The sequence below is a fragment of the Zalophus californianus genome, chromosome 3, assembly GCF_009762305.2.
Source record: "Zalophus californianus isolate mZalCal1 chromosome 3, mZalCal1.pri.v2, whole genome shotgun sequence".
Lineage (NCBI taxonomy): Eukaryota > Metazoa > Chordata > Mammalia > Carnivora > Otariidae > Zalophus > Zalophus californianus.
The window spans coordinates 141,866,947-141,888,058 of NC_045597.1; the positions used below are offsets into that span (position 1 = coordinate 141,866,947).

General features: G+C 36.5%; 1 protein-coding gene across 3 annotated transcripts in view; it reads right to left on the minus strand.

The window, feature by feature from the left end:
* Positions 1–21,112, minus strand: part of SESTD1 (SEC14 and spectrin domain containing 1) — a 139,156-nt gene that overhangs the window by 97,440 nt on the left and 20,604 nt on the right. For all 3 annotated transcript variants that reach the window (XM_027589534.2, XM_027589533.2, XM_027589535.2), the window contains 2 exons: positions 4,866–4,945; positions 1,396–1,504 (listed from right to left, as the gene is read on the minus strand). In XM_027589534.2, coding sequence (XP_027445335.1) covers positions 1,396–1,504; positions 4,866–4,920 — 164 coding nt within the window. In that variant the 5' untranslated portion in view covers positions 4,921–4,945. The remainder of the gene's footprint in view (positions 1–1,395; positions 1,505–4,865; positions 4,946–21,112) is intronic.

The following is a 21,112-nucleotide window of genomic DNA, read 5'->3' on the forward strand; positions in this document are numbered from 1 at the left end:
GAAATAATCCATTTTATCAGTAATGCAAATACAGGAAGAATACAAAGAACTGTTCTGACTAAAATGTTTAAAATTCATTATCTGGACCTCAAGAGCATTAAATAAGAGAGAGTTTTGTTCCAAAACCACCTCTATATTTTACAAACAAAAAGGTCTGTCCTCATTCGCATTCTTTATTATAGCAGACTGCAAATCTGACTGCAAATAAGAATTACCTGGGAAGCTTAAAGGATTATAAAGGACTTTTTTTTTTAAAGATTTTATTCACTTATTAGAGAGAGTGAGAACATGAGCAGGGGGGTGGGGGTGGCCAGAGGGAGAAAGAGAAAGAGAATCCCAAGCAGACTCCACATTGAACGGGAAGCCCGACAGAGGGCTTGATCCCAGGACCCAAGATTATGACCCAAGCCAAAATCAAAAGTCAGACGTTTAACCAACTGAGGCACCCAGAAACCCGAAGGATTTTTTTTTAAAGATTTTAAGTAATTTCTACACCCAGTGTGGGGCTTGAACTCACAACCCCAAGATCAAGAGTTATATGCTCCACCAACTGAGCCAGCCAGGCACCCCATTAAAAGATTTTTTTAAAAAAACATCTGATGAGCAGACCTCCCAAGAGCAACTCAATCAGAATCTCTGGAGAGCATAAGAATTTTTTTTTATTAATCTTTAAATTTTTTTATTGTTATGTTAATCACCATACATTACATCATTAGTTTTTGATGTAGTGTTCCATGATTCATTGTTTGTGCATAACACCCAGTGAGAGCATAAGAATTTTGAAAAAAAAAATCTCCAGATGATTCTAACATGCAGTAAGACTTTAGCCTCCAAGTATCACATATGGAAGAGGAAATTGGGGAGGGAGCTTATTTTTGTTGCTGAAGTGATAGGGAGGCTCAAGCAACAAGAAAAGTTTGTTTTGTCTTCACCCAAGAAATACAAAATCCAAGATCTTCAATTAAAACATAAACATTTTTTCCATTTTTTAAAATAAAAATGCTTTGAATTCCTAATAGCCTTTACTCAGTATATTAAAACCTACAGGTTTATATCTATATAGTGAAATAGTTATTTAAATAAAAGACGCTTTCTACTAAATTCACTTCTCTATGTTTTCTCAAGTTGCATGGTACAGAGATGCTCTGTCTTTGTGTTCCTTAAAAGTTGACAGTGCATACATTTTGGAAATCTGTATCACATTATCCAGTGCCTTAAGAGCATACAATAATTCTTTTATCTGCTGTTATATCAGAAATGATTGATTCTAGTGTTTTTAATTATAATTTCACTAATAAAAGCAGGTGACATAGCAACATACATCTTAATAACAGGAAACATTAGTAAATGAATGACAACATATCAAGATTTTTAAAAAGACACCTTTAGAGTCACCTTGGAATGCTGAGTAGGTAGTCTAAGGTAACACTCAGCTCATCCATATTTGTCTGTTCCAGGCATAATGGAATTGTCAGAATGAGGCCACTCCGTCTGTCCTTTCCTCCTATTAGAAAAAAAAAAGATATAAATACAACATGTAATAGATATTAAAGCACTAAATAAATATGTTTGGGTCCAATGTTACTAAAACAAATAGTATTTAAGATATAAGTAAAAAGAACTATCTAATAGCTGCTTATTTTATGTATTATAACTGTGTAGAGTAATATAGCAAAATTATACCAAATTTAGAAAGAATAAGAGAAAAAAATTCACCCATGAAATCTTCACTTAAACACAGCAATTATCATTTTGTTTAATTTTCTTCCATTTAGGCTGCTTCTTAATGTGATCAATTCATCGAGCACCTACTGTACACCTGGCACTGTAAGCATTTACAAGTAAAGTAAATTTCCAGTCAACCCAGGAAGAAAGGCTTTACATCCTAAGAAATAAGTTATGAAATATGAGTTTATCTTCTAGGGTGTGTTGTATACATATAAAGTATTACAAAAAAGGATTTAGAAAAATGAGAAAATGATAAGAGCTGTGATAAAGGTGAAAAGCTTTGTAGAAAAGTTAAGACTTAAAAAAATGGGTAGAATTTATAAACCAAGTTAAAAGAGTATTAGAGTATTCTGTGATGAGCAATGATCTGAGTGAACTCACAGAGGTCAGACAGGACTTATATTCACAAGGCAAGAAAGACAAAGACCTGCCCAGCTAAAAAGAGCACATGGGACCTGGCTGTAGAAGCCTAAAAGCCAGGCACTGGAACATACTCGCATTTCGTGGATGCTCAAGCCCTCTTCAATCTCCCATAAGCATTAAAATCTAACTAATACTTTTATACACACATATCTTCTTTGAAAGTTCCCCATGTGACTGACTATGACACTGAAGTCCATTCTCTGACACAACTGACATTTACGGCAATTTTAGAAGCTTAAAAAACAGCAAATATTAAAGGTAAAAATTCTGTATGATCTCTAGAAATCTATCACTAAAAACCGAAAGCTGTGAAGTGAAAAAACAACTACTATGAGTGACATGAGGGCAATTCATGATGGACCAACCACAAATGATTTTCTTTTATTAGATTAACCATATAAATTAATAATATCCAACCAGTTTGTTTAATCTGAATAAATAAAATTTCGAATGGTTGAACTTAATAGGTAATCAATAGTGACTTCAACTACTCATGGTTTTTGTTCAGGTTTTATTTTTTTTAAATGGATTGCACCGGGCGCCTGGGTGGCTCAGCTGGTTGGGAGGCTGCCTTCGGCTCAGGTCATGATCCTGGAGTCCTGGGATCGAGTCCCACATCGGGCTCCCTGCTCGGCGGGGAGTCTGCTTCTCCCTCTGACTCTCCTCCGTCTCATGCTCTCTCTCATTCTCTCTCTCTCAATAAATGGATTGCACCCATAGTTTTCAAGCTGAACCCCCCAAATGATTTTGGTTTGAAAAGTTTTTCTCTATTACTAAAAAAAGGTGAAAATTATTCATTGAAATAATTAATAGTCAATAGAGAAAGTCAAGAAGGGTGGGCTAGGGGAAATTTCATTTGCTCCTCAAAAATTGCTAAGCTTTATGCCTGCATTAAACCAAATGTGCAAAAAGGTTCATACCTGAACTGCAGCATTCTGACCCACTGTGGACTTGTCTTCAGAGGACAGTTCTAACATTCAGGACTACATTTAACCTCATGTCCTCAGCTTTCACCAAGGAACAATAAAATAATTACTAGAGTAAATGAAAAAGAGGGCAGAAGCCAAGAGAAAAAAAGAGCTTCAAGATAGATATGGCTGGGGCGCCTGGGTGGCTCAGTCAGTTAAGCAACTGACTCTTGGTTTCAGCTCAGGTCATGAACTCAGGGTCCTGAGATCAAGCCCAAGACTGGCTCCATGTTCAACGGGGAGTCTGCTCAAGGATTCTCTCCCCGCCGCCCTTGCACACGCCCACACCCTCTCTGTAAATAAATAAATAAAATCTTTTTTAAAAAAGTAAATATGGCCAACAGAGTGAAATGCTGCACATAGATAAGTGTCATAAAGATGTAAAAATGTCACTGATAAAGATTACCGAAGAATAATAATATCCACTCTTGGCAACAGTGTGGGCAAACAGACATTTTCTTACACTGGTGGGAGAAACAGAAATTGAAACAATATTCTTAGAGGGTAATCCAACAAAACCTAACACAAATTTAAATGTAAATTCTCTTTAACAGCTCCACTTATGGGAATTTATACTGCTGAACTTGTACAAAGCACACGAACGATGAATAAGAACGTTTCCTGTAACACCATTAATAACAGAAAAGAATGGAGAAAACGTAAGTGTCAACTGGTAAGGAAAGAAGTTGTATTTTAAAAAAGGAAATACATTAAATAAGGAAACAAGAATACTAGTGGAATTCAATATCTTATCCTTTATAAGCTACACTAGAAAAACATACCAATTCAAAGAGAGATACAAGGGTGCCTGGGTGGTTCAGTTGGTTAAGCAACTGCCTTTGGCTCAGGTCATGACCCTGGAGTCCCGGGATAGAGTCATGCATCGGGCTCCCTGCTCAGCAGGGAGTCTGCTTCTCCCTCTGACCCTTCCCCCTCTCATGCTCTCTATCATTCTTTCTCAAATAAATAAAAATCTTTAGAATAAAATAAAATAAAAACAAAGAGAGATACAATATACTTTTAAAAAAGGATGTTGGTAGCTTAATGATCAAGACAATTATGATAGGATCTAAAGAAAAAAAGAAATAAAAAGCAAGATAAAAAAAGTCCAAGTACCCCTAAACAGGCAGGCCAGAGTACCTATTCCAAAGCATGTGCAAATTTACTCAATGATCCTTAATTCCAGAAAATTGCTATACCCAATGTACCAGGTCCCTGCTCTCACACTAATAAAGTATCTTGCAGCTTCTCTTTGATTCTTAGCTGATACATACTTTAGGTTAATAATCAGAGATAAATTCAAGCCTGTATAACCCAGTTCGAACAGTAAAGAGTGAAAACCATGTAACTGATATTTCCTAACTCCCACAAGTGCACTGAAACTATCTCACAGGAAGATGGAAGATGAAAGCTAGGATGCAGGATATCACAAAAACCAATTCATATTTCAAAAACAATTATTTAGGTGCTGGTTAGTCAATTATTCTTGGCCCATATAATTTCATTTTTATATAAAAAGATATGATGTCTACCTTGTACAGGTCATTTTAATCAATTACAGAATAAATACTGGCCTGCCAAGTACCAACAGTGATGAAGGTGGCTCACACAGCTATCCATTTTGATTAAAAGAGGTCTCTGAAATGAAACCTTCACAGAAAAATGCATTTCTGTCAAACTTATCAAAGAAAAAAGTTTAAACAAAGCTATACATCAAACACTTCCAATTTTAAGAAGAAAGCATACCTGAAAGGAACGCAAGTTTTTTCTTCAGGATGGGTAATATTACTGAGGCCTCCATTTTACTCCAGTAAACTTCCTCACTTCTGAAAACAAAGAAAGTTAAATGTTAACTACAAGATAATAATTATTCTGTGCAATACATACTTATGATGGCTTATCCCAGGGGGTCTCAATTTCAGCATTACTGACATTTTGAGTCAGATTATTTATTTATTTTTTTAAGAATTATTCTGTGCATTGCATTTAGCAGCATCCCTGGCCTCTACTCATTAGAATACAAATAGCACCCCCTTTCAAGCTGTGACAACCAAAATGTCTCTAAACATTGCCAAATATTATCTGGTAGGCAAAAATCACAGCCAGTTGAGAATCACTAGCTTAACTGTTTTTGTTTGTTATTGTTTTGTTTTGTTTTTTTAAGTAGGCTCCACACCCAACATGGGAGTCTAACTCAGGACCCTCAGATCAAGAGGCACATGCTCTACCGACTGAGCCAGCCAGGCGCCCCACTGGCTTAACTCTTTTCCGGAGCAGTACTCTTGGGGTAGAACAGTGTCTGGTACATAGCAGTAAGTAATTCAATAAATTATTGTTAAATAAAGGATTGAATCAATTACTCAAAGAGGCAATCTTTCTCTATTGCTCTCCTTATTAATTATACAGCTTAATTCCAAATATCTGTCTCTTTCGGTTCCACTATTATTAAATGGCTATCTCTAATTTCTCATATTTTTGCTTCTCCATATCACATGGTAACACATCTTATCATGTTTACCTCAATATATTTCCTAATACACTGTTTCAATTTTTGTCCCCACAGATGTCTCCATCTCTCCACATTCTGAATTTTTTTTAAATCTCCAGGGAAAAATTTGATTAACCCAGCTGATGATCTCTTCCTATCAAGCTATAATTAACTCTTCTTGGTTTAGTTTTCTAGTGTTCACTTGGCCACAGCCAGGGGTTATGCCTAAATACAAAATACAATAAAGACTATCCAGACAGCAAGGCCTAAGGACAAGACAGTTTCCTGTCTTGTGCAGGCATCTGGAGGCTTTAACAGTGTAGGCATCTGGAGGCTTAGCCAGTATACTAATAAAACAGGATTTTGAGGAGAGCAGGACATTTAAAACAAAACAAAACAAAAAAATCAAAGGTTCAATTATATCATCCACCTATACTCAGCTGCATGTCTGAGAGAGTATTCTCCAGCACATTTTATCCTTCCTTTCCCCATCCCACCTCACATCCACCCACCATTGCAATATACTGTGACAGCTCCTTGCAATACCCCATGAATTTGCGCTGTATTTAGTGAAGCCATACTTTTTTTTAACAGCCTCCTTTTTTAATTGAGATATAACTGACATGTGTACAATATGATTCACTATTTGCATATATTGCAAAGTGATCACAGTAAGTCTAGTTAACATCCCTCACCATAGTTACAAAATTTTTTATGACAACTTTTAAGACCTACTCTCTTAGCAATTTCAAATATGCAGTAAAGTATTATAAACTATAGTCACCACAAAGCATACTCTTTTGAAAATAATTTTCAAGCAGAGTAGAAGATGTGACTCCACATGAAAATATATTACTTATTCAGCAAAAATTAGCTATGAACGTATCCCATTTCAGATACTGTGTTATCAGCTGGAGCTAAAAACTCAAGTCATAGCCCTGCCCTAAAAAAAAAAAAAAAAGTCTTTTAAGGAAAAAAACTCAGATATTAACAAAAGATGTGGTCTTCATATCTGTCAAATAATGACTAAACAAGATTAAATACTTAAAGAAATATATTATTTTACAGCTTCTGTATATACCAAAAAAAAAAAAAAATCACCATTATTTGTACCTGTCTGCAAAGAAAAAATCACTATCAAACTAAGTAGGATATGTTTTTCTCAAGTTTTATTCTTGAATATTTGTTTGCAATTTGTTCATTTTTGTTCTACATTGGCACCGGCTGACATACAACTAGTAGGAAACATGATGGAAAAGCTCACATTATACATTTTAAATCTAAAACCAGTAGCAAGAGCACCTGGATGGCTCAGTCAGTTGAGTGTCTGCCTTTGGCTCCAGTCATGATCTCAGGATCCTGGGATGGAGCCCCACAGCAGGCTCCCCGCTCAGTGGAGAGCCTGCTTCTTCCTCTCCCTCTGCCCCTCCCCACAACTTGTGCTCTCTCACTCTTTCTCACTCTATCTCAGGTATATAAAATCTTAAAAAATAGTAATAGGGGTGCCTGGGTGGCTCAGTCGTTAAGCGTCTGCCTTTGGCTCAGGTCATGATCCCAGGGTCCTGGGATCGAGCCCTGCATCAGGCTCCCTGATCAGCAGGTAGCCTGCTTCTCCCTCTCCTACTCCCCCTGCTGTGTTCCCTCTCTTGCTCTCTGTCAAATAAATAAATCTTAATAAACAAATAATAATAATAAATAAAATAAAACCAGTAGTTCATACTTCCAGATCAATATCTTAACCTGATGAATCAGTTAACCAGCTCTACAAAAACCAAACAGCTCAGATTCATATCTATGGTCCCTTCTCTTGTGACCACCTTGTCAGAGACCAGATTTGAAAACATGACAATGTGGGGGTTCAGAGTGAATTAGTTGTCCCCAGATATGCCACTTGGATATTCAGATTATTTTGAGCTAAAAACAAAAATAATCAAGGCCCAAAAGACACAGAAACTCTGACCTTCCCCTAAATGCTTAAAAGAACTTAGATTAAAGGGCCTGCTCCAGGAAGAGAGCTATCACTATAGAAAACCACATTATAATATGAACTCAGAGCAGTAGACAGGGAAGAACTTAAGCAAACTTTGATCTCTGATTAAAGTCCTCTCTATAACTTATTGTTCCTATTGTTTCTACAGGGCCCAACATTTGTTTACCGAACATTTACTCTTTTTCATCTTCCTGTGAATTGCTTTCCTACCCCTTTCTCCTAAGTTCAGGATGACATATATACCTCATTTTGCCTGGCTGTCTTTAGAATCTCATAATTATGTGGATTCCCTATAGGTAATTAATTTGATTTTCTCCTGTCAATCTGTCTCATGTTAATTTAATTCTCAGACCAGCTCCGGGGCGCTTGGGTGGCTCAGTCAGTTAAGCATCTGCCTTTGTTCAGGTCATGATACCAGGGTCCTGGGATCAAGCCCCAAATCCGGCTCCCTGTTCATCAGGGAGCCTGCTTCTCCGTCTTTCTCTGCCACTTCCCCGCTTGTGCTCTCTTTCTCTCAAATAAATAAATAAAAGCTTTAAAAAAAAAAATTCTTAGACTAAAGAACCTTCAAAGGCAGAGAAAATTTTTTCCTCCCCAACAATTATAATAATGAAAATTAACATTTACTAAATATTTATTATAAGCCATACATTGTTCTAAATTATTTATTTGTATTAACTTATTTAATCCTCATGCTATTTCTAACTATCATTATCATCCCCATTTTACAGAAGAATTAACTGGAGCTTAGACAGGTTAAATGTTGCCCAGCATCTCACAGCTAGTTAAGTGGGGAAGTTAGGATTCATACCCAGGCAATATATTCCAGTAATGATATTCTCACACTACATTATCACTACATTATCAACTTGCTGATAAAACAGCTCTGAAAATATCCAGTGACATCTGGCCAAATGAACAAGATGGAGCTCTAAACTATACACAAAATTTATATGTTATATATATAATATACATACATACACAAATATATACATATCATACATATTATACATATATGATATATATACACACACAAATACGTACATCTCATATATATATATATATATATATATATATATATATATATATGAGATATATATATGTGCTATTGCCTTAATCCATGCTAAGGCACCGTAACTTTTGCCTACCATTGCTTCAACAATCAACAGTGCAAATGGCAAGTGTTATAAGAATTGTTATAAAAAGTTTTGACCTAAGACACCGCCCTATAAGCTGGAAACAAGAGAAGTGCTGCTCTAGGTTGTCAATGGGATGCTGCCACAAAGGAATTTCAACCTTGAAGGGGTAATACAGATACAGGAACAACTTAATCATAGAAACAGAACTGGCTTTCTAATTAAACTTTTCCTTTGGCATGAGCACAGACCAATTCTCAATTGCCTTTGGTTCCTTCCTATTTTCTGAGCCTATTTCTCCATCCTTATTATCAATTCTGTGAGCTATATAACATCCTTCCAATAAATCCCTTTCCTACTTAAGTTAGCTAGAATATCCTTCTCATTTAGTCAACAGAGAAACTTGCTTGGTATAGGAAACAAAACCGTAATTCAGAGTTTAGTAGATGGTGTCTGCAATCATTTAATGCTTTTTTTTTTAATCTTTTGCCATTTATTCTGAATGAAAGTGTCCATCAATACTAAGGTTTAAACCACTGCCACACTAAAACCCAATTAACCAGTACCCAAGAGAAAAGACCATCTGGAATTCCTAAGATCCCACAAGGCATAAGAAATGATGACTGCAGCTGACCCTTAATGTAGTATCTGTGTTATCCAAGCTTTGCAAGTTGTTATTGATTGTATACCGACAATGCCAAATTTTTCACCATTGTATTATTCCCATATACTTAAAATGAAAAAGATAGATGGTCTCAGTCTCCAGTCTAGATTTACCTTGACACACTATGATATCCAGAAGCAATCTTACTTTTTTGTCACTGTCTCCTGAGAGATGGATGTTTTATCCAAACTTTCCATTACTTTACAGAACCATCCCAGCATGACAAAATACTAAGATTTTTTTTAATAAGCCTTTTTTTTTTAAGAATATGTTGAAAGTGATGAAAAAGTAGCTTAATGAGAAATATAGGCCATTTCAAATGACCTCATGGATAAAATGTAAAGCAGCCAAGAAATGAAAGCTGCTGAGGCACCTACCCGGGTAGCTCAGTCGGTTAAGTGCCTGACACTTGATTTTGGCTCAGGTCATGAGATCATGCCCCGCAGCAGGCTCCACACTGGGTGTGGAGCCTGCTTAAGATTCTCTCTCTTATGGCTAACAGACACGTGAAAAAATGCTCAACATCACTCAGCATCAGGGAAATACAAATCAAAACCACAATGTGATACTGCCTCACTCCAGTCAGAATGGCTAAAATTAGTAAGTCAGGAAACAACAGATGTTGGTGAGGATGCAGAATAAGGGGAACGCTCTTACACTGTTAATGGGAATGCAAACTGGTACAGCCACTCTGGAAAACAGTATGGAGTTTCCTCCAAAAGTTAAAAACAGAACTACCATATGACCCAGCAATTGAACTACTAGGTATTTATCCAAAGGATACAAACACAGTGATTCAAAGCAGCACATGTACCCCAATGCGTATAGCAGCAATGTCCACGATAGCCAAACTACAGAAAGAGCCCAATGTCCATCGGCACATGAATGGATAAAGAAGATGTGGTATGTGTGTGTGTATATATGTATATTTACACACACACACACACACACACACACACACACACACACACAAATGGAATATTACGCAGTCATCAAAAAGAATGAAATCTTGCCATTTGCAATGACATGGACAGAACTAGAGGGTATTATGCTAAGTGAAGTCAGTCAAAGAAAGACAAATACCACGTGAATTCACTCATGTGGAATTTAAGAAACAAAATAGATTAACAGAGGGGAAGGGAAGGAAAATAAATAAATAAAATAAACAGAGAGAGAGGAAAACCATAAGAAACTCTAATTGTAGTTAACAAACTGAGGGTTGCTGGAGGGAAGGTGGCCACGTGGGGGATGGGGTAACTGAGCAATGAGCATTAAGGAGGGCACTTGAGGTGGTGAGCACTGGGAGTTGTAGGCAACTGATGAATCACTAAAGTCTACCCCTGAAACTAATAATACAGTATATATTACCTAAATTGAATTTAAATAAAAAAATTTTTTAAAAGATTCTCTCACGCCCTCTGCCTCTCCCCCCACTTGCACTCAGTCTCTCTAAAAAAAAAACTTTAAAAAATAAAAAAATTTAAAAAAAAGAAAGCTGTGATGTTTACCCTTCCAGAGTCTCCTTTCCACCAATCTTTCATTGCCATCACAAAAGAGATGGGTAATGAAAAATGATTACTGTACTACTAGTTCCAATTAAATAGTTTTCCCAAAGTTATTTGCTTTAGATTTTTCAACTCATTAGCACAGCCATAAAAAAATTTACCTATCTCTGGTTATCTCCTATATCTCACAAAATGTACAAAACACAAAAATAAAGGAAAATCTTGCAAAATACAACCATCCACTACCATCACCACAATAAAATGTCACATAATACAAAGGTCATGCTCTTCTCCAGTAAGATAGAGACAAACCATTATTATTCACAAGAAGCTTATTCAACCGAAATATATTTGAGTGGATCATATTCTCAAACAAGAAAAGAAGCCAATGATGAATATTTACCTGATATTAATTAATTAATAAAGCAAGGAAAGTAATTTTCTTAAAAACTTGCTACATGAAGCAAGTTAAGAAATGGAAGAATTAGGGGCGCCTGGGTGGCTCAGTCATTAAGCATCTGCCTTCGGGTCAGGTCATGATCCCGGGGTCCTGGGACTGAGCCCCGCATCAGGCTCCCTGCTCGGCAGGAAGCCTGCTTCTCCCTCTCCCACTCCCTCTGCTTGTGTTCCCTCTCTCGCTGTGTCTCGCTGTCAAATAAATAGAATCTTAAAAAAAATAAAAAAAAAGGAAGAATTAAACAATTCACAACATGCTAAACAAAAACATGTCATATTTCATATATGGTCATTTAAAATGACCCATTTTGTTACAATTTATTATTATAAATTATAATATTTTATATAATATAAATTATATTTAATTATATACATTATATATATAAATTATATAATATAAATAATAATATAAATATTATAAATTATATTTATAAATATAAAAGAGGCAGAAAGTCAGAGTTTAAAGCAGATGAGATGCCTTGGAATCAAGTGAATATATAGAAAAATGTGCAACCATGACTGCACGTTATCTTCAACCAAAAGCAAGAAACAGGGCGCCTGGGTGGCTCAGATGGTTAAGCGTCTGCCTTCAGCTCAGGTCATGATCCTGGAGTCCTGGGATCGAGTCCCGCATCAGGCTCCCCGCTCCTTGGGAGCCTGCTTCTCCCTCTGCTTCTCTCTCTCTCTCTCTTCCTGTCTCTCATGAATAAATAAATAAAATCTTTAAAAAAAAAAAAAGCAAGAAACACTGAAGTCAATTATTACCACTCCTGGCTGCAAAATAATCCTACCTAAAACAGAGGTTTTAGAGCCCTTATAAAGTACATTCACACTGTTGTGCAATCATCACTCCATCCAACTCCAGAACTTTTTTCACCTTGCAAAACTGAAACTCTGTTCCCATTAAACAACTCTTCATTTTCCCGTGCCCCAACCCACCTTCCCCACCTGCAACCATTCTCTTCTCTGTCTCTATGAATTTCACTACTCTAAGTACATCATACAAGTGGGAAAATAAATAAATAAGTAACAGATCTTTACAATTAGAGATGACAAATTCTGTGAACTAGATATGTAAAGGAGACTAAGTTTCAACTAATATTTGTATCCATCTTCTACTCTGAACATCTCTCCCAAGATCCTGGAGCATTCTAGAGGAACATTGGGACAGCCAAATAGGTAAATTGGTATCTTGTCTCCCCAAGGCCAGAGATCATTTCTGATTTATCTTTGTATTTACTCACTCATTCATTCCTTATTTAACAAAACTATAATAAGCACCTAACAGATCTAGGCAATGTTAGGTGCTAGACAGAACTGGCATTCAAAAAAATCTAATAAATGAATGTATAAACAAATGAAGAAATATATGAAACAAACACCCTACAAATCCTAACATTATTCCAAGTGTGGGGCAATCATAGGATCATATGTGCATGCTTTTCCTTCAAAGCAGTCCTCCCAGTTTCTTTCTACTGGGACAGTCTCCCACAGATCCAGCAGGTACATGAACTGCTGGATGCTAGAGAAAGGCAGGTCCGTGATGGTGGTTAGATGGACATCAATGGTACTACCTATGGGCAGCCATTAGAGGGCAGCAGAGGATGTGCTGAGCATAAGGAAAAAGAGAATTGCAAGCCTTTTAATCAAGACTGGGCAAATTACACTTCCTAACAGATTGTAATTGATGATATGAGTGGGTGCACTGGAACTCCTCTCTCAATAGGTATAAATCAACCAGTTTATTTGGAAAATGTAGTTAGATTCTTCAAAGAGCTTTAACAACCAGTGAAAACCCATTAGGATAGCCTAAGGCTAACTAAATCATCTCTAATAAGTCTACATCATGTAGACACATAATGGCAATGAACAAAATCAGAATGCTGGCTCCTTAGCCTGCACTTCCAGAAGAAATACTACAGCTGTCCTTAAATTCTGATTAGAAATACCTTCAACTGTTGTTATGAAGTAAAAGCAATCTTGGAGATGAAAACAAGCGCATATATAGATACTATCTAACTGGGTTCATCACTCTACATAGCCATATATAAAATTATGCAGAAATAAACATTATCCAACTTTACAACAGTGAAGCAGATCAAGAGTTGAAAATTTATGTAATTTTTCATTATGCCAGTGTATGATTATTAATCTGGTTTTACAATAATATTGACAATTCTAAATGAAAGAACAATCCTTTTGAACAGATTTTAAATAAAAGTGATAAAATAATGGTTAACTTTCACCACAATACACATCTAGCCAAAACTATAATTTCTCTAAATAAAACTAAAAGCTAAAATATCATTGAATAGTATCATTTTTACAAATGCATCAGGACTTGGTTATTCAGTAAGGGAGGGAGAAAGGAAGAAAGGGAGGGAGAAAGGAAGAGAGGTTAGAAAGAGAAATATTTTGAGTTTGCTATGAAAATATCAATAATCTACCTCAAAAGACAGAAAAAAATTCTGTATTAAGTTCAGTGGGACATTAAAAGTCCTATACTGTAATTAAACTTCAAAAATTCAAGTCTACTGTTAATGGTAATAATAGGACACCACTTTACTCTCCTCAAAAACAATACAAGCAACTACTCCTACACCACCCTTCTTGCCCTGTCCCTTTCAAAAGGAGCCAGTGACACTGGCTCAGAAACATAGGGAAGTCCGTTCCTTAAGGATTTCTCCACAACTCTAGCTATTCTACCAAACCCCTAGCAGATGCAAACCTCCATATTTTGAAAGTCCAACTATAAAAATTCCTCAACTGTATAAATTTTTCAAATCTTTGGTTCTTCTTGTCTGTGTAGTGATAAATTCTCAGGAGTTTGGCTGCTTCTTCACCAAAAGTGAGGAAGAGCAAGAAAAGGGAATATTGTTTTAGCAAAGTGAATCAGGCTTGAAGAATTCTAGGAAGGTAAAGGTATTTCTGGCATCCCCAGCTATAGAGAATCCCATGGCTAAAGCCTCTTTATATGTTTCCAAAGCTCTCAGATGAGCTCTCTACCTGCATGGTTTCTGCATCTCAGTCAGTCTTCCTGAGCTCCAAGAAGCCTGGACCACTTCCTTCTCCAGGGCAATGAATATGCCCATTGAGTTCACCTGGCTGGGTAGGTCTCCCTCCATCACCAGAGGAAGAAGCACGTCCAGCCATAATAACTTTACAAACTCTCATTTCTAGATTCCAATCCCTCTTCACCTGCTATAGATCTCCTGCCCTTCTCTTCATCTCAGAATTTCTCTGGGTAATCACCAAACCTCTTCTCTCCTAACCTTTACCCTAGAAAGACGTGTTCTTCCTCTATCCTTGGCAAAGACATACATGACTTTCACTGAGCTGATCTCAGACAAAATCCAGTATCTATCCCAGATATTAACAGTCTAATGGATTTGAACAAAGGTTCAATGTATCATCAGATTCCTAATTCCAAAGAATTGGCATAAAAATTAATTTTTAGTATCCAATTGTTTATATGTTGGTTACCACACATTCACAAGAGAACTTCTGTTCAACTGAAATATACATATAACACGAACTGAGATTTTGGCACTATCACATTTTTTTGTTTATATAATATCAATATAAGGCACATACCAAACACCACACTGGAAAAAAAGTAAAAAATCATACTAAAAAATGTTTAGAAGTGTTTAAGTTAACTAATACAATGGAAAACTACTCAAAAATGGAATTACAGTATTACCCGGCAGAAGAAGCCAGTGGAACACGTAAAAGAGTTATTTTCCATCATACTAAAAATCTCATTTAAAAAAAAATGTATACTGTATTTTTTGTTAAACTACAAAACACAAAAGCAATATTGAACATACTGCAAATCCTTTAACTTGTTCACTAAAATGTCACCTCACCATCAATGGAACAAAGTAATATAAGACACATGAAAAACTATTCATAAAATGATCACCTCTTTTATACCTCATAAGGACTGTTAATAATATTAGCTACCTTTCCCCAAGCAAAGACCTCCCCCACTGAAAACTTCTTTGCCATGGGATTCTGTTCCAAAGAGCTGTTCTTTCTAAAGGGCAGTATAGTGCAGTGGTAAAAAAAGATCATGGCCTTGGAGACAAGGTGTGACTCCAAAGCAGCCATTTACTAACTAGTGGCTTAGGCAATTACTTTAATTTCTCTTACAAGCAAAATCCTTGAACTAACTCACAGGACTGAGAATTCGGTAAGCTAATATATGTATAGTATTTAATATACTCCAGGATGGTAGGCACTCAATAAATCTATTATTAGCAGGTAAATTTTCCTTCCTCCACTAATTACTGATTTACTACCACTGATTCTCCAAGGCCACAGCCAAAGCATTCCCTCCTAAGGCTTTTTTGGTCCAACACACTAAAATGGCCACAACTTTATTTTAAGTAACTCAATACATCCTGGCATTTTCTTATGCTCAAGAATATTATTTCATCCTCACAACAACATACTATTTTGTTAGCAACCCCATTTTTTCTGATGAGAAAAGTGAGGCAAAGAGAATTTCCCCAAGATCATACAGAAATTAACAGATTTATAAATCACAGACTAAGAATCACAGACAGCATCTACTCCAACTTTTTCATTATATTGATAAGGAAACTGTCTTAGTCTATTTGGGCTGCTATAACAAAAATACCAAGAGAAATTTATTTCTCATGGTTCTGGTCAGGCTGCTACAACAAAATACCATAAAGTGGGTATCTTATAAATAACAAATTTATTTCTAACATTTCCGGAGGTTGAGAAGTCCAAGATCAATATGGAGGTGTCTGGTGAAGGCCCACTTCCTGACCCACAAGAGGTCCATCCTCTACGCGTGTCCTCGCATCGTGGGAAGGGCAAGGGAGCATTCTGGGGTCTCTTTTATAAGAGCACACTAATCACCTCCCAAGGCCCACCTCCAAATACCATCACAATGGGGATTAGTTTTCAACATATGAATTTTGGGGAGGGACACAAACATCCGCTCTAGAGCAGAAACGGAGATCTAGAGGACATACATTTACCCTCGTAAGGCTGCACAGCAAATAACATTAACCCCAATTTCATGAAACCCTAAAACCCTGCACAGTGCTTCTCTCCACTATATTATCACAAAATAAAATCTAAATTAAAAACACACAAATAGGGGCACCTGGATGGCTCAGTTGGTTAAGTGTCTGCCTTCAGCTCCAGTAATGATCCCAGGGTCCTGGGATCGAGCCCCACATCAGGCTCCCTGCTCAGCGGGAAGCCTGCTTCTCCCTCTCCCTCTGCCCCTCCCTGCTGCTTGTGCTCTGTCTCTCTCTCTCAAATAAATAAATCTTAAAAAATAAATAAATAAATAAAAACACAAATAGCAGAGAACCATTATTTCATACATGTTAATAATTTTTTAAATAAATAAATACATCCCCACAAAAACACATAAATGTTCATAGCAGTACTATTCATAACACTCAAGACATGGAAACACACATCTATTCTGAATGGATAAACAAAATGTGGTACATCCATATAATGGATAATTGGCAAGAAAAAGGAATAAAGTAATATACATGGTATAACATAAATGAACCTTAAAAATATACTAAGTGAAAGAAGCCAAACACAAAAGGTCATATATTACATGATTCCATTTATATGAAATATCCAAAGTTGGCAAATTCATAGAGACAGAAAAGTAAATTAGTGGTTGCCTAGGGCTGGAGTAAGTATGGGGAATTACTGGTAATGGGCATGAGGATTCTTTCTTCACAGATGAAAGTGTAAAATCAAATTGTGGTGATAATTCCACAAATCTACAAAAAAAAAAATCACTGAACTGTACACTTAAAATGGATGAATTCTATGGCATGTAAATTTTATCTCAATAAAGCTGTCAAAAAATAACTTAAAACATAAACAGAATTGCCCATTTTGTAGATTAGGGAAATCTGGATGAAAATAATACACAGTTTAAGTATTAAAAAATAAATACTAAATAGGTAAGCAGTATGTTCCAGGAAGTCTGTAAAATGAATTGAATATGCTGAGCAATTTATCCCCAACTTCCACTATAAATAAAACACATTGCTATGAAAGAATTTTAGCTGCAGAGACAAATTTTGTTCAACACTGTATATTCTGGCTGGGTCAAACAGTAAGAATAAAGATTAAGTGGATTAAACAGAGAGAAGAAAGAAGAGTATAAGCAATAATATTGATACCACTTTTATGTTCACAGATACCCAAACTTCCTATCACCCTAAATAAATTGGTACTAAAAAGGGGACTGAGATTTGCTTTTTACTTTTAACCTACAAGGAGAGATTTATAAATTAATGTCTTACCTCTTAGGGTATCTCAAAGTTTTCATACCAACACACATAAAGACATCCAAGGTTTGATTAAAGGTTAAATAATTATTCCTTTCAATGGTATCATGTTTTAAAACAAATCAAGACTGCTTTTGAGAAAAGTATAAAATGTGCCTTTGAACAAAACCAATACTAAGACACTTCTGTAGTCCCTAAATATCAAAGGCTTAAAATTGAATGCAAGTCACTTTAAAATAACACCTATCCTGAAAGGTAGAATCTTAAATTAGTTGCCTATGTATTTCCTTATACCTTCAAATAAAAATAACAATGAGTAACATTACTAGAATGTTCTGTAAAGCAGTATCCTAATCACTTTGCATTCATTGCTTCATTTCTAACTCACAACAACCCTGTTAGAAGTAGTGTTTTCACCATTTAACAACTGAGGAAACTAGGCTTAGTGAGATGAAGAGAGGTTACCCTGCCCAAAGTCATGTAGCTCACAAATAGCAAAACTAGCATTTAAACCTAAGGCTGGGTCCAAGGCCTAAGTACATTACTTCTCATGCTCTTGTTTAATGTAGTAACCTTTATTATAATATGAATAAAGGTCTTTAACAGCTCTCAAACAGAACTGCTCATTTTTAAAATATAATGACATGAAGGTTATATTTGCTAAGAATCTCTTCTAAGGGTGCCTGGGTGGCTCAGTTGGTTAAGCGACTGCCTTTGGCTCAGGTCATGATCCTGGAGTCCCACATCAGGTTCCCTGCTCAGCGGGGAGTCTGCTTCTCCCTCTGACCCTCCTCCCTCTTGTGCTCTCTGTCTCTCATTCTCTCAAATAAATAAATTCTTTAAAAAAAGAAAAAAAAAGAATCTCTTCTAATAACATACTTCAATATTTGCAAATGAAATATGTCTGGGATTTATGTCAATAATGGGGGGGCATACATGGAACAAAACTGGCCATGTGTTGATAACTGTTGAAAGCAGAGGATACATAAACAGTGGTTCATTTTACTATTCTCTGTTTTTGTATGTCTGAAAATGCCTACAATAAAATTAAAAAGACTCAATTTAACATGCCAATACCATAAAAAGAGGAAGCTACAATCCTTTAAAAAATTTTTGCATTTAGTAATATTTCATTTCAAAATCAAGACGACACAGAAAATAGACTACACATAATCTTAAAATATTCACATATTCATCATCATATTCTAAAACCCTTTATGGAGAAAGATCTGAGTATTTGATCCTCATGTAAAACTGCTGAAGAGGAGGAGACCCGCAGAACCAGAAGATAAAAGCAGGCAGGAAAGCAGAATCCTTGCTTCTGCTGCTTTGTTGGCACTGGAGAACTTTTGTTCCTGGTCTCTTCAGGTCTTTCTTACTTTGTGACTGGGGTCATTTCCTCAGCAGTCTCCCCCTCCCTCTACCACCATCACCCTATCATACTCTTTTTTAAGTGAATAAATTACTAAGAAAAGCGTATGTCCACAATAGGCATTCACTGTAATGTGTGAACAGCAGTGGCTGGTCAAAGACAGGCAGATCTTTAATATGATATTAAATATCATATTGTTTAACCCTATAACAGAGTCCATAGGTTTCGCATGTAACACATTTCAACAATGAAAAGCACAGTTCCAAATTTAATAACAATTTATTTTAGCTACATAGTCAAAAGAACCAAAAAGGTTATTTCTGAAATCTAAAGTATGTGTTGGATTTGACCAATGCACAATATTTGCTGAATTAACTCACTTCTCCTGATCCCACCATGGCTTTCTCATTTAGGAGTCACTGGGCAGAATAATTAGGAAACAAGAGAAAGAGTAAGAAAACAAGCTTACGTAATCTTAAACTTGACAAAGCACTATGAATAGAGCATGCATTTACTTTGAGCAGAATATTAAATTACATAGTTCAGGAACCTTTACTGAAACATCTTGGGACCTGGCCCATCAGGATCATGAATGGAGAGAGGCACTTTATAAAGTCTTCTTTATGCTACAACCCATTCTAACTTCTGGCTTTTAGAACTGGCTTATTTAACTTTACTATCTTTAGAGCCTAAGTGAGTTTTCATTATATTTCAACACTTGGGAAAAAATCACTAAATATAACATGAACATTTTTCCACTTTCTGAATTATATCTTCACTTTTATTATAATATTCACCATTATCTCCTCTTCCAACTAACTCACTTTCTCACTTTTAAGATATCTATACTTTCTAGCTCCTAGCTCTTTCTTGCAATATTTAGATGGCTCCTGATTCTAGCACCCACATCTCACTGAGCAGATTTATCTGACCTGTAAAATTCACGAAAGAACCATAGAGGAAACTCTCGGATTCCTCTAGACAGTCAAAAAGAAGTTTTTTTTGCTAGCAAATATTTCTTTCTTTCTTTAAGATTTCATTTATTTATTTGAGAGAGAGAGAGAGCGCAAGCAGAGGGGAGGAGCAGAGGGAAAGAATCTCAAACAGACTCCACACTGAGTGCAGAGCCCTATATGGGGCTCAATCCCACAACCTGAGCTGAAACCAAAAGTCGGACGCTTAACTGACTGTGGAAAGAGCCAAGATGTCCATCGACAGATGAATGGATAAAGAAGATGTGGTATATATATACAATGGAATATTATGCAGCCATCAGGGGAATGAAATCTTGCCATTTGCAACAACGTGGATGGAACTGGAGGGTATTATGCTGAGCGAAATAAATCAATCAGAGAAAGACATATATCATATGACCTCACTGATATGAGGAATTCTTAATCTCAGGAAACAAATAGGGTTGTTGGAGTGGTGGGGGTGGGAAGGATGGGGTGGCTGGGTGATAGACATTGGGGAGGGTACGTGCTATGGTGAGCGCTGTGAATTGTGTAAGACTGATGAATCAGAGACCTGTACCTCTGAAACAAATAATACATTATATGTTAAAAAAACAAGATGAAGAAGATAGCAGGAGGGGAAGAATGAAGGGGGATAGATTGGAGGGGGAGACGAACCATGAGAGACAATGGATTCTGAGAAACAAACTGAGGGTTCTAGAAGGGAGGGGGGTGGGGGGATCGATTAGCCTTGATGGGTATTAAGGAGGGCACGTTCTACATGGAGCACTGGGTGTTCTACGCAACACTGAATCGTGGAACACCACATCAAAAACTAATGATGTAATGCATGGTGATTAACATAATAATAATAAAAAAAAAACTTCTCTGGGCACCTGGGTGGCTCGGTCATTAAGCATCTGCCTTCAGCTCAGTCATGATCCCAGAGTCCTGGGATCAAGCCCCGCGGCGGGCTCCCTGCTCCGCGGGAAGTCTGCTTCTCCCTCTCCCACTCCCCCACTTGTGTTTCCTCTCTCACTCTGTCTCTCTCTGTCAAATGAATAAATAAAATCTTTAAAAAAAAAAAACAACTTCCTTTACAAAGCTGAAACTACAGGCACACA